The sequence below is a fragment of the Musa acuminata genome, chromosome BXJ3-9 (assembly GCF_036884655.1).
Source record: "Musa acuminata AAA Group cultivar baxijiao chromosome BXJ3-9, Cavendish_Baxijiao_AAA, whole genome shotgun sequence".
Taxonomy (NCBI): Eukaryota; Viridiplantae; Streptophyta; class Magnoliopsida; order Zingiberales; family Musaceae; genus Musa; species Musa acuminata.
This window is the reverse complement of record NC_088357.1, coordinates 41,984,956-41,997,665: the sequence shown is the minus strand read 5'-3', so window position 1 is coordinate 41,997,665 and position 12,710 is coordinate 41,984,956. Positions and strand designations below refer to the sequence as shown.

The 12,710-nt window shown below is 36.6% G+C and overlaps 1 protein-coding gene across 3 annotated transcripts; it reads right to left on the bottom strand.

Annotated features, from left to right (window-relative positions):
* Window positions 1-766: 766 nt before the first annotated feature.
* On the bottom strand, window positions 767-12,075 carry LOC135648569 (nuclear matrix constituent protein 1-like). Of its 3 annotated transcripts, none has more exons than XM_065166364.1 (8): window positions 11,457-12,075; window positions 6,902-7,111; window positions 6,175-6,428; window positions 5,795-6,065; window positions 5,620-5,703; window positions 2,530-4,268; window positions 2,257-2,435; window positions 767-1,208 (listed from the first exon to the last, which is right to left on the bottom strand). In XM_065166364.1, exons 1-7 carry the CDS (start codon window positions 11,775-11,777, stop codon window positions 2,288-2,290), a joined length of 3,027 nt encoding a protein of 1,008 aa, XP_065022436.1. In that variant the 5' UTR covers window positions 11,778-12,075; the 3' UTR covers window positions 767-1,208; window positions 2,257-2,287. The 3 variants fall into 3 exon arrangements, with proteins under 3 accessions (XP_065022436.1, XP_065022437.1, XP_065022438.1); XM_065166365.1 differs by lacking the exon at window positions 11,457-12,075 and adding an exon at window positions 9,776-10,266; XM_065166366.1 differs by lacking the exon at window positions 767-1,208 and having other exon boundaries at window positions 2,263-2,424.
* Window positions 12,076-12,710: the final 635 nt, after the last annotated feature.

Here is a 12,710-nt window from a genome sequence, read left to right as displayed (position 1 = left end):
ACTTTGGAAACAAATAACAAACATAAGATCAAGAATACTATAAGAAATATATTTAGGCTTGAAATGTGTATAAATACTTTCCTAAAAACGATATTTGTACCCTTTTCTCGATAAGATTGCTATGGGTTTGATGCAAATAGTTTTAATAGATATGACAAGCCTTTAGAAGATCTGTATTGAGCAAACAATAAAGAATCTTAAAAAAAGATGCCATCATAATTTACTCTCAAATACCTATTTATAGATATTTTTCACAAAAGACATAATTTTTTAAAAATAACTACCAAAATAACTACAAACGAAACCATATTTTCAAATAAATATTTTGAATTTTTTTTAATTTGTACAATTTATAACATAACTGGTCGATAAATTAGAGATAAGGAAAAATAAAAGAAGATCTATAATCTCTTAATGATTGGTTGATTAGAAGAAAGTGAGAAAAGATATGTAATCTCTCAATAATGTTACATATTCACGTGTTTAGTCCTTAAAATGTCTTATTTATTTATAGACGAGAGCAAAGAGTCTAGAATAGATAATTAGAAGAATCATTCTCATTAAGTTTATCTCTTAATAAATCCTATCATAATTGGATTTTCTTTTTATTGATTGACAATCATTATCAGAATCTCTATAATATATCTTACCTAATTAGATAGAAGCAATACAATCTAATAGAAAAGAGATACATATGCTAATAAAACAAGAATCACACAAAAAACAACTTATTTATGCTTAGATTGATGTTAATTTTCTTTTAAGATAGACAGAGAATGCATATTTTACTTTAGAGCAATCAGAAGGCCATCTGTAGTATTATTCATCTTACACTTTGCAAGCTGAAATAGAGACAACAAGAATTGCACAACTGCACAAACCTATACAGTGGACATCTCAATAGTGATGAGATGTAAAGGAATTAAATAAAAGAATAATCAACTTGAAGAAAAAGGTACAGAGATATGTTGGTTTTCTCAGACAGCATAGATAATTCCGGGATAACCGAGGAAGCTTTAGGTTTCTGGTCACTTTGCATGTAGATAACTATCGTCTTCTTGTATGAAGCATCATCTTCTGGGTGATGCATTCTTCACAACTTCACGATGTGCATTCGGCTTTGTCCTCATTGGCCTTCTGACTCTAGTCTGCAAATTTCATTAAAGTAATCTTCTTTCTCCATACTGAGTTATCTTCACATACATTACCTGCCGCGGTTGGAAGCAACACAATGAAGCAGTTATAGGGCAGAAGTGCTAGAATAGGTAAGATGCTCATATACATGATTTTATAAATTCTACTAATATTCCAAACTACAAACTATCTATAAAACTTGGTTAATGAAGACATGAACATGAAGACAAGTTTTAATTGAGAAAGCTGAGACAGAGGAAATATACTTACTACATTGTCCATGAAGCAATGTAAGAAAAGTGATAGCATCTAAAGATTATGAGAGATAGCTCAGCTCATGGGAGATCGCCAAATTGTACAAGGTATCTCCTATGTTATCTTCGTATCTTAATATTGACTGAGAACATAGAAATTACATATAAATAAAAAAAGTAAAATCCAGGAAATGTGATGGACTAAAGAAAGCTTTCTAAGAGGGATAGTGCAAGTTGTATGTTGGCATCGACTCTTTAATGGCTGTCCAATACCTGTTTAGATTCAAAGATCCTCGGTTTCTGAGAAGCATTCTAAAGGACAGTGCACGTTTATGCTAAATGTGTCAAGGTAAGGATTGGCAACAGAATAGAACACACAAACTTGTAAACGGTGCTAGATTAAAGGGGACTTCTTTGTCTTGGATACACTTCTCTCAAAGTTGCAGTGATTTCAATGTCATTATGCATACTACTGTCTGTTAAATAAATGGTTTTCTTTTAAAAAAAATTGAGAACACAGAAATGATAAAAGATAATTAATAAAATCCATGAATGCTAGACTGTCAGACTGACAGCTTCACTGTTTCTCATCTCTCCTTTTTCCAAACTCCTCTGAGAAACCTTCCAATTTTGTAGAAGTTGAAGTCATAATATGCACTGTTAGCTCAGCTAGTCCTAATGGATTTGTGATCAACCACAGCTACATCTTCATATTCTTGACCCTGAGAAATTCTGATTACCTTCTGCCTTATTTAGTTAATACCATTAGATATCATTGACAACTCCTTAAAAGTTACTCAAAGGTCATCTGAGCCTTGAACATCTGAAAGATATTGAAACCAGCCAATAGAGAAGAAAATAGATTTACCTTTGACAGGTTTTGGCAGAGAAATTTTGTTTCACTTCTGAGAGAGGCTCTCGCTATCACATGCATGACTTTGAGCTTCTTCACCATCATGCTCAAAAACCTTCAGTACCTTGCATTCAAGCGTCACCTCAAGCTCTTCTCTCTTCTTTCGTTTAGTCCGACATGCAACTGCACGCGCACTAGAAGGGCTTGAAGCCTTGAAAGTTGAAATCTAATGGATGATAATGAGTAACTTGCATAATATATAATAGATTTATGAAATAGATTACATACATTGTGGTGAGTCTAAAATTATAGCGTTTTAGTCCTGGGATATCTGTCTCAGGGGAATTTTCCATTTTACTGCAACATCCTAGTGATGATACATCCTCAGAATGAGCTTCAGCAGATTCTTCTTCCAGCTCGATACTCGTCGTTTCATGTTCATCAGAAAGGTACCACTCCTCATCACTTAATTCTACTTGATCATCACTGAAAGAACCTTCTTCAAGAGAATCATCTTCGAAAAGACCTTTTTCTTTGTAAATGGTCTTTTCATTGCGTTTACTTTGAGGAGTCTCACCAAGGTTGGCATCATCAATAAGTGCATTAACAGAACATGAATTTTCAGCAAATACAGACCTCCTCCTCACATCAGGATCACACTGTTTCTGTCTCGAAGGCTGAGGCACAGAATCCAATTCAGGAAAGACAGAACATCCCTCCCTGTCCTTTTGTTCATCAGCAAAGGGAAAAGGAGGCTTTTCCATATACTTTTGGTTATCATATAACTTCATAATATCTGCAGAACTATCTGCAATTTCAAGGAAAGATTTTGTGGCATCACTATCTTTGTTTAATCTTTCTGGTATTGCACTGTACTGGACTCCACTAGTAGACTGAGCCCACTGGAAAACATCAACATCTCCAGGCAATGGCCCAGGTTCAAGGTTGTCTTCATGCCCTAAAGGTTCTCCATGAAGACAAACAGACTTGTCACTACGTTCTGTGGTTATTCTATCAGGAGAAAAGTTCAATAATCTTGAACATCTTTGCATACGCGATGTGTGTGCTTCCAGGTCAGATTCTTCAGCATTCTCACGAGACAATATTGACTCCCCTCCATCCTCGACTCCACAATTTCTGCAAGCCTTAAGCTGCTCATCTGGTGGAAGCAAATAGTCACCTTTTATGGCAGGTTCTTCTACTTGATCATTATTGTCCTGGCTTATTCTTGGTGTAATTTGACCAGCTTCATTTTTCTTTCCATGAAAGAACTTTTCTTCACCTTGTAACTGATCTGCCGGCTCTTTCAACTTTAGAATCTTTGACTCATCTGGACTGCTCCAAGTGTTGCAATTGTTTAGTACAATGTTGCTTCTCCTGTTAGGATCATTCTCCTTTTCATGCAGAGTTTCCTTAACCTTCTCTTGGTTCCTCTCCATAGTGTAGACATCAACTTCATGAGCAATATGAGCATTTTCACCATTAAACAGTTCAATATCGTCCTTATTCTGATATGCTGTTTTATCCTTCAAAGCCTCTTCATTCAATCTAGAATCTACTAGATCCATTTGGACATGACCAAGCACTTCCAAATTCTCCATTCTCAATCTCTCCTCTTCATTGTGTTTCCATTGACCAAACCTTTCTCTTTCATCATAGAGCTGGTCTAAATCTTCTACTGGTGGCAATCTTCTCTCACCGAACAATTCCCACTCCTTCTCAAGTTTGCTCCTTTCCTGTCTCAGTTCGTTTTCATTTTCAATTGATTCTTTCAAATCATTCAACATCATGTCATCTTTTGTCTCTCTGTTCTTCAGGTTCCTCATTTCTCTCTCCAAAAGTTGTTCTCTCTTGAAAATATTTTTATTTCTATTCTCAAGTATGATTTCCTTATGTGCCACCACATCCATTCCCCTTTTCAGTTGTTCATCAACAGCTCTTCTATTCATCTCAGTTTCCAGCTCAAACTCTTCTTTTGTAGATTCTAAGATGGAATCATGGTCATCAATGATTTTTTGGATGTCCACCTTCAAAAATTAAGAAAGAAATGTCAGCCTAACTGGTGAGGGTATGAAAGCTGGAAGAGATGAACTCCACAAGATTAAGAAAATAAATTAATCAAAAAGCAGTAAAAAAACTCCTATCTTTTTTCTCAACTTAACTGATCTGGTAATCGTTGCTGAATTTTGTTCTATTTTATGCAGTTTTAGGTCTAATTCTGCATTGGATTATGTTTGACTTGCTCAAATTTAAAGAGGTGGCTATTTGCATATCAATCACCCATAAACCTTGATGTCATAGTCCTAGTAAAATTTCTGTGACCAACCATATTACATTAGACGTTGATGATTGATACACCCTTGGGCTCGGTTTCTCTTTTTTCTAGTTGGGACTATCTTGTACATAGTAATCATTATGTCATTAACTATGTTTCCAACCATGAATTGGTTTCTTGGAATGTTTCTAGAGACACTCATATTATTTATATACATGTTGCCTGACTCAAGTTGGAAGAAAAAGTAGAAGTCTTGAAGACATGAATGACAAAAATAAAATAAAATCTTAAGAGAACTTGTTAGAGCATTCTAGCAGAAAAAATAAAATAAAGAAGTTGTCCAGAAGTAGGTAGTCAATCACAAATTAAAATCATATCCCAGAAATTCTCAAATTGTTTGACAGGGAAGAAATCTATTTTTATCAACTAAGATAGCTTCAAATTGGAAAGCACACAAATATAAATTTAAGTTTCGAATAAAAATTAATATATATTTATATCACACCAGATCTTCTCATGCAAGGTCAACTACTAAATCATATGACAAGCATTGTATGTTTGAATTTCATGAGATTGGTCAAAAGGTTGAATGCAGAATCTAAATATGCCCACCTGTCCAATTGTAGAACTTAAAATGTATAGATGAAAAGAATCAAGACAAGTTACAAAAGTAGTTATCTGTTCCCTTGTTATTCCTCCCAATAAAAAGTTTGTGAAACTTATACATGTTAATAGTCATTTTCAAGCAGTATATGAGAGTTGTGTCCTAATCTGAAGGAGAAATTTCCATGCTTCAAACAGATTCAACTTGTCTATTAAATAAGTAGACATAGTTCAGATATGTCTTAATAACACTACTTACGGTTGATATGGATGTAAGTCAAATAACCAAATTTCATTTAAATATGCTGGCTTTCCTTCTATCTTCCTCCCCTCTTCCCTGCCTTGTATGATTCAATACCACCAATATCCAAACTTCATCATCCAGATGACACAAGTTCACATGGAAGAAGAAAGTAATAGCCAATAAACTTGTAGATTGAAGTAGAAAATATATAGAATTTTCCTAAAAAGTAATATCCACATCTGTAATAGGCACTTACACTTTCTCTATTGCTCAGTGGATCTTCGATGGCAAGTAATTCTTTCTCTTTCTTCTCTAACAACTCCTGCTTTATTACAGCTTCCTGCAGTCATTGCTGATTAGATAAAGAAAGCAAAGATGAAAAATAAGTAAGACAATCCATCAAAGATTACAAGGAATACAAAAAAGCGGACCTTTTCTTTCGCATCTAAATCTCTAAGCCTCATGAACATATCCTCTTCTTTCAATTTAATTGAATCATTGAAAATCTCCAAGGTCTTCCATGACTCTTCAAGTTCCTTTTCTTTCTTCTTAAGAGTGTTGCATCTCTCATGTGCCTCCATCTCTCTCTCATTTAGAAAGCTATGCCACCTGGCAAGCTTCTTCTGACTATCCTGCAGCTCCTGTTCCCAAGCTTGCAAACCCTTTCTTTGTTGTGCAAGATCCTTCTCAAATGTGTTTTTTCTAGATGTCATAAATCACACCAAAAATCATTAAGTTATTTGAAAAGTTCAAAATGCTTTATCAAGTATTAGTAAAATCTAAAACCTGAGCAGTGACATAAAATGCATACTCAATGATAAAGAATGAGGATTCTTTATGAACTTTACACTCACGAGCCTCCACATCCTGTAATCTTCTATCTATCTCGGAACTTTTCCGACTAACTTCTGCTAGCCTGGCATTCAAAGAATGTAGCTTTCCTTTAGCCTCCAAGTATTTCTCTTCGACAGTGGCCTCAAGAGCATGCAATTCGAACAACTTTTTCTGAGATTCCAATTTAGCCTCAGCAACTTCAGCATGCATCTCATTCAAAGCCTTCTCAAGCTGAACGAAAAAATAAAATAAATAGATAAGACAGAGATGGAGAAACAAATAGAGTATCTTATAGCATTCTAGCAAAAAAAGAAAAAGAAACTACAAGTAAAGAAAATGGGAAGTACTGATAATGTTTTTTAGCAGATGAAAAACTATTTGAGAATATCACATAGTGTAGTACTATAGTAAGATACTTTAGATGTTCTTGTCTATTTTAACCATTACCTTGGATTTTATCAACAATATCATCCATAACCTATGTTTCTTATAAATAATAAGCAGATGATAAAAACAATTGTTGCAGCATAAAGAAAACGAGAATGCTACCTATTAAAGAACTTCTATTACATGAATGGCAAGAACAACATAAGGAAAACGGGAAACTACAGAAAATTAGTTCATAATAGATGATTTTGTTACTGGCAGCATAATATTTGGATAAAAGAAGAGAATAAAATGTCTAGCATCTGGTAACTGTTTACATTAACAATGGATTGCCTCTGAAAGCGCATGGCCCTCCTCATATCTTCCTCTTTCTTTTCAAATTCAGAAACAGCAACATTATGTGCCGCTTGCATGTGCTTTTGGATTTGCACTGCCTCAGACATTTCTTGCAATAGCTTTTTGTATTTAGCAGCTGATTCCTTCTTCTCTATCAAAAGGAGCCCCATATGATACTGGTACTGATAAAGCTGCATATAATAGGCCAGTTGGATGACAATTAAATTTCAAATTTAACTAGAAAATTAATTAAAATGAATTCAAACTTGATCCACTATTTATCATAAAATTACAATAAGATAAGTGTTCCATGATGAAAAACAGTCTACCAACAAAATATAGATAAAACAGTAAATAGACATAAAGAACGGATGGCAACAAATATTCTCAGAAAAGTGTATGCAATAAGTGTACAAAGACACGTAATGAAGGCACATCAATCCTGGACGTTTCCATGAACAGAAGGATCAGTTGTAGTAGCATTTTAATAGAGCCTCTGAGATAAATGGTACCAAGACAATGCATCGACCAAATGGCTGCTAATGCCAATTCTGAGGACAGAGACATTGGAGAACTAGAGGTAATGAGATTTCGTTAATGAAAATGATAGTGAAAAGGAAAGAACTCGCTGAGTTACTGGAATTAATCAGTCATTGGATCACCGAGTTCATGATTAAACCAACTTGTCAAGTTGACTTTTTAAATTCAATAATCAAGTGAAAGGATAAGGAACTTAAAAAGAAAGCATCTAATCAACAACACTTAAGCTGGCTACCTGAACCAACAAATTCTTGCTATCTTTCTAAAGGGAGCTTAACTGTAGGGCAACCCATTGACCTATCCTGGTTACTGTTTGCTTCCACTATCTACTGTTAAGCATACACTGCAAAGCACCTAAGTCCATGACATATGTTGCTTTTCCATTCTACAATCTTCGATGCAATATAACAAATAAATTTACTTTTATCATCAATCTGTATTTTATATCATCCAAGTGATCTATTATTCAGATCATACTTCTGAAGAAATGCAATGCAAGAAGGTAAGTATAGCTTAATATAAAATCAATGAAATAGAAACATGGGCAATATCTCAATTATCATAACTTAAAGCAATGTATTGCACCCACAGCTAACCATTGATGATAAGGAGAAGAAAAGATAGGGCCTTTCAATCTCTTTCTCAAGCTCGAGTACTCTTCGAACGAGTGCTCGCCTATCCCTCCTCTGCAACATGACCTCATCGAGAAACCCGGCCTCTCTAATCCGCCTCCATTTGTTCTCCATCACGAGCCTCATCATCACCACGAAACGACAGCTCCTCCGGATGCAGCATCGCGTTGCCGACCATCACATCTCTACCTTCCCCCTTGTAAGGAACCACGCCGCCATAATTCCCAGGTTCCAGTGGGGCAGGCCAATTCCCCCTCGCTGGAATAGCCCTTTACGAGAGAAACCAACCCTTCTTCTACGGCGCATGCATCGCAAATCCCCTTCTTCATAGCTACAAGAACTCAATGAATCGGATTTGGGAGGGAAAGAACCGAGGGACCAAAGTTCTACATGGAAAAAGATTGTGAAAATGATGAATGAAACTAATTTGGCCGTTGGAAATCCTAAATTGGATTATTTGGAGCCCCGAAATATCTCTTGGTCAGAGAACCGTTAACTATTTTTGGACAGGATGGAGAGAGCTCGATGAAACCCAAAAAAAGAACGACGGACCAAACGGCTATGTATAACGGTGGCGCGAGAACGGGTGGCAATGTTGTGATTTACACGCCCCCTCGGTTTGCCTTACATGGATACCATTTCTTTACAGCAACGTGAAGTTGGATGACAATTAAATTTCAAATTTAACTAGAAAATTAATTAAAACGAATTCAAACTTGATCCACTACTTATCACAAAATTACAATAGGATAAGTGTTCCATGATGAAAATCAGTCTACCAACAAAATATAGATAAAACAATAAATAGACATAAAGAACGGATGGTGGAAAATTTGCCCAGAAAAGTGTATGTAATAAGTGTACAAAGACACATAATGAAGGCACATCAATCCTGGACGTTTCCATGAACAGAAGGATCAGTTGTAGCAACATTTTAATAGAGCCTCTCAGATAAATGGTACCAAGATAATGCAACGACCAAATGGCTACTTGCCAATACCAATTCTGGGGAAAGAGACATTAGAGAACTAGAGGCAATGAGATTTCGTTAATGAAAATGATAGTGAAAAGGAAAGAACTCGCTGAGTTACTGGCACTAATCAGTCATTGGATCACCGAGTTCATGATTAAACCAACTTGTCAAGTTGACTTTTTCAATTCAATAATCAAGTGAAAGGATAAGAAACTTAAAAAGAAAGCTTCTAATCAACAACACTTAAGCTGGCTACCTGAACCAACAAATTCTTGCTATCTTTCTAAAGGGAGCTTAACTGTAGGGCAACCCATCAAGGAAAATAAAGATGCTTTCCTACTTTTTTTTCGGACATCTTTCTCATTTCTTGACCTATCTTGGTTACTGTTTGCTTCCATTATCTACTGTTAAGCATACACTGCAAAGCATCTAAGTCCATGACATATGTTGCTTTTCCATTCTACAATCTTCCATGTAATATAATAAATAAATTTACTTTTATCATCAATCTGTATTTTATATCATCCAAGTGATCTATTATTCAGATCATACTTCTGAAGAAATGCAATGCAAGAAGGTAAGTATAGCTTAATATAAAATCAATGAAATAGAAACATGGGCAATATCTCAATTTTCATAACTTAACGCAATGTATTGCACCCACAGCTAACCATTGATGATAAGGAGAAGAAAAGATGGGGCCTTTCAACCTCTTTCTCAAGCTCGAGTACTCTTCGAACGAGTGCTCTCCTATCCCTCCTCTGCAACACAGCCTCATCGAGAAACCCGGCCTCTCTAATCCGCCTCCACACCTCCGCCTCCATCTGTTCTCCATCACGATCCTCACCATCACCACGAAACGACAGCTCCTCCGGATGCGGCATCGCGTTGCCAACCATCACCTCTCTACCTTCCCCCTTGCTAGGAACCACGCCGTCATAATTCCCAGGTTCCGGTGGGGCAGGCCAATTCCCCCTCGCTATTCAAACCCTTCTTCTGCGGCGCATGCATCGCAAATCCCCTTCTTCATAGCTACAAAACTCAATGAATCGGATTTGGGAGGGAAAGAACCGAGGGACCAAAGTTCTACATGGAAAAAGATTACGAAAATGGTGAATGAAACTAATTTGGCCATTGGAAAACCTAAATTGGATTATTTGGAGCCTCGAAATATCTCTTGGTTGGAGAACCGTTAACTGTTTTTGGATAGGATGGAGAGAGCTCGATGAAACCCAAAAAAAGGATGACGGACCAAACGGCTATGTATAACGGTGGCGCGAGAACGGGTGGCAATGTTTTGATTTACACGCCCCCCCCCCCCCCCGGTTTGCCTTACATGGATACCATTTCATGATGGCAACGTGAAGTTGGATGATAATTAAATTTCAAATTTAACTAGAAAATTAATTAAAATGAATTCAAACTTGATCCACTACTTATCACAAAATTACAATAGGATAAGTGTTCCATGATGAAAAACAGTCTACCAACAAAATATAGATAAAACAGTAAATAGACATAAAGAATGGATGGTGGCAAATTTGCCCAGAAAAGTGTATGCAATAAGTGTACAAAGACACATAATGAAGGCACATCAATCCTCGACGTTTCCATGAACAGAAGGATCAGTTGTAGCAGCATTTTAATAGAGCCTCTCAGGTAAATAGTACCAAGACAATGCAACGACGAAATGGCTGCTTGCCAATGCCAATTCTGAGGAAAGAGACATTGGAGAACTAGAGATAATGAGATTTTGTTAATGAAAATGGTAGTGAAAAGGAAAGAACTCGCTGAGTTACTGGCACTAATTAGTCATTGGATCACCGAGTTCATGATTAAACCAACTTGTCAAGTTGACTTTTTTAATTCAATAGTCAAGTGAAAGGATAAGGAACTTAAAAAGAAAGCATCTACTCAACAACACTTAAGCTGGCTTCCTGAACCAACAAATTCTTGCTATCTTTCTAAAGGGAGCTTAACCGTAGGGCAACCCATCAAGGAAAATAAAGATGCTTTTCTACTTTTTTTTCAGACATCTTTCTCATTTCTTGACCTATCCTGGTTACTGTTTGCTTCCACTATCTACTGTTAAGCATACACCGCAAAGCACCTAAGTCCATGACATATGTTGCTTTTCCATTCTACAATCTTCCATGCAATATAACAAATAAATTTACTTTTATCATCAATCTGTATTTTATATCATCCATGTGATCTATTATTCAGATCATACTTCTGAAGAAATGCAATGCAAGAAGGTAAGTATAGCTTAATATAAAATCAATGAAATAGAAACATGGGCAATATCTCAATTATCATAACTTAACGCAATGTATTGCACCCACAGGTAACCATTGATGATAAGGAGAAGAAAAGATGGGGCCTTTCAACCTCTTTCTCAAGCTCCAGTACTCTTCGAACGAGTGCTCGCCTATCCCTCCTCTGCAACACGACCTCATCGAGAAACCCGGCCTCTCTAATCTGCCTCCACACCTCCGCCTCCATCTGTTCTCCATCACGATCCTCACCATCACGACGAAACGACAGCTCCTCCGGATGCGGCATCGCGTTGCCGACCATCACCTCTCTACCTTCCCCCTTGCAAGGAACCACACCGCCATAATTCCCAGGTTCCGGTGGGGCAGGCCAATTCCCCCTCGCTGGAATAGCCCTTTTCGAGATAAACCAACCCTTCTTCTGCGGCGCATGCATCAAAAATCCCCTTCTTCATAGCTACAAGAACTCAATGAATCGGATTTGGGAGGGAAAGAACCGAGGGACCAAAGTTCTACATGGAAAAAGATTGTGAAAATGGTGAATGAAACTAATTTGGCCGTTGGAAACCCTAAATTGGATTATTTGGAGCCCCGAAATATCTCTTGGTTAGAGAACCATTAATTGTTTATGGACAGGATGGAGAGAGCTCGATGAAATCCAAAAAAAGGACGACGGACCAAACGACTATGTATAACGGTGGCACTAGAACGGGTAGCAATGTTGTGATTTACACGCCCCCCCCGGTTTGCCTTACATGGATACCATTTCTTGACGGCAACGTGAAGTTGGATGATAATTAAATTTCAAATTTAACTAAAAAATTAATTAAAATGAATTCAAACTTGATCCACTACTCATCACAAAATTACAATAGGATAAGTGTTCCATGATGAAAAATAGTCTACCAATAAAATATATATATAACAGTAAATAGACATAAAGAACGGATGGCGGCAAATTTGCCCAGAAAAGTGTATGCAATAAGTGTACAAAGACACATAATGAAGGCACATCAATCCTTCATTATGTGTCTTTGTAGAACTAGAGATTATGTGCCAATTCTGAGAAAAGAGACATTGGAGAACTAGAGATAATGAGATTTCGTTAATGAAAATTACAGTGAAAAAGGAAAGAACAGTACGGGATTTTGTTAATTACACCCCCTTAGTGTACGTCAAACCCTTACCCTATCCATACCAAGGCTCTCAGGAACCCGATCTATGGGGTCCGCAGTTCCATCTGGATACGAGTTGTTCAGGTTACAAAAAATAGTACGAGTTACGCTACGATATTAATATATGTGGTTTACATAAGTTAGTATAATTAAAAAAACAAACGTCACCAATTAAAATGTTGATATAGTATTAC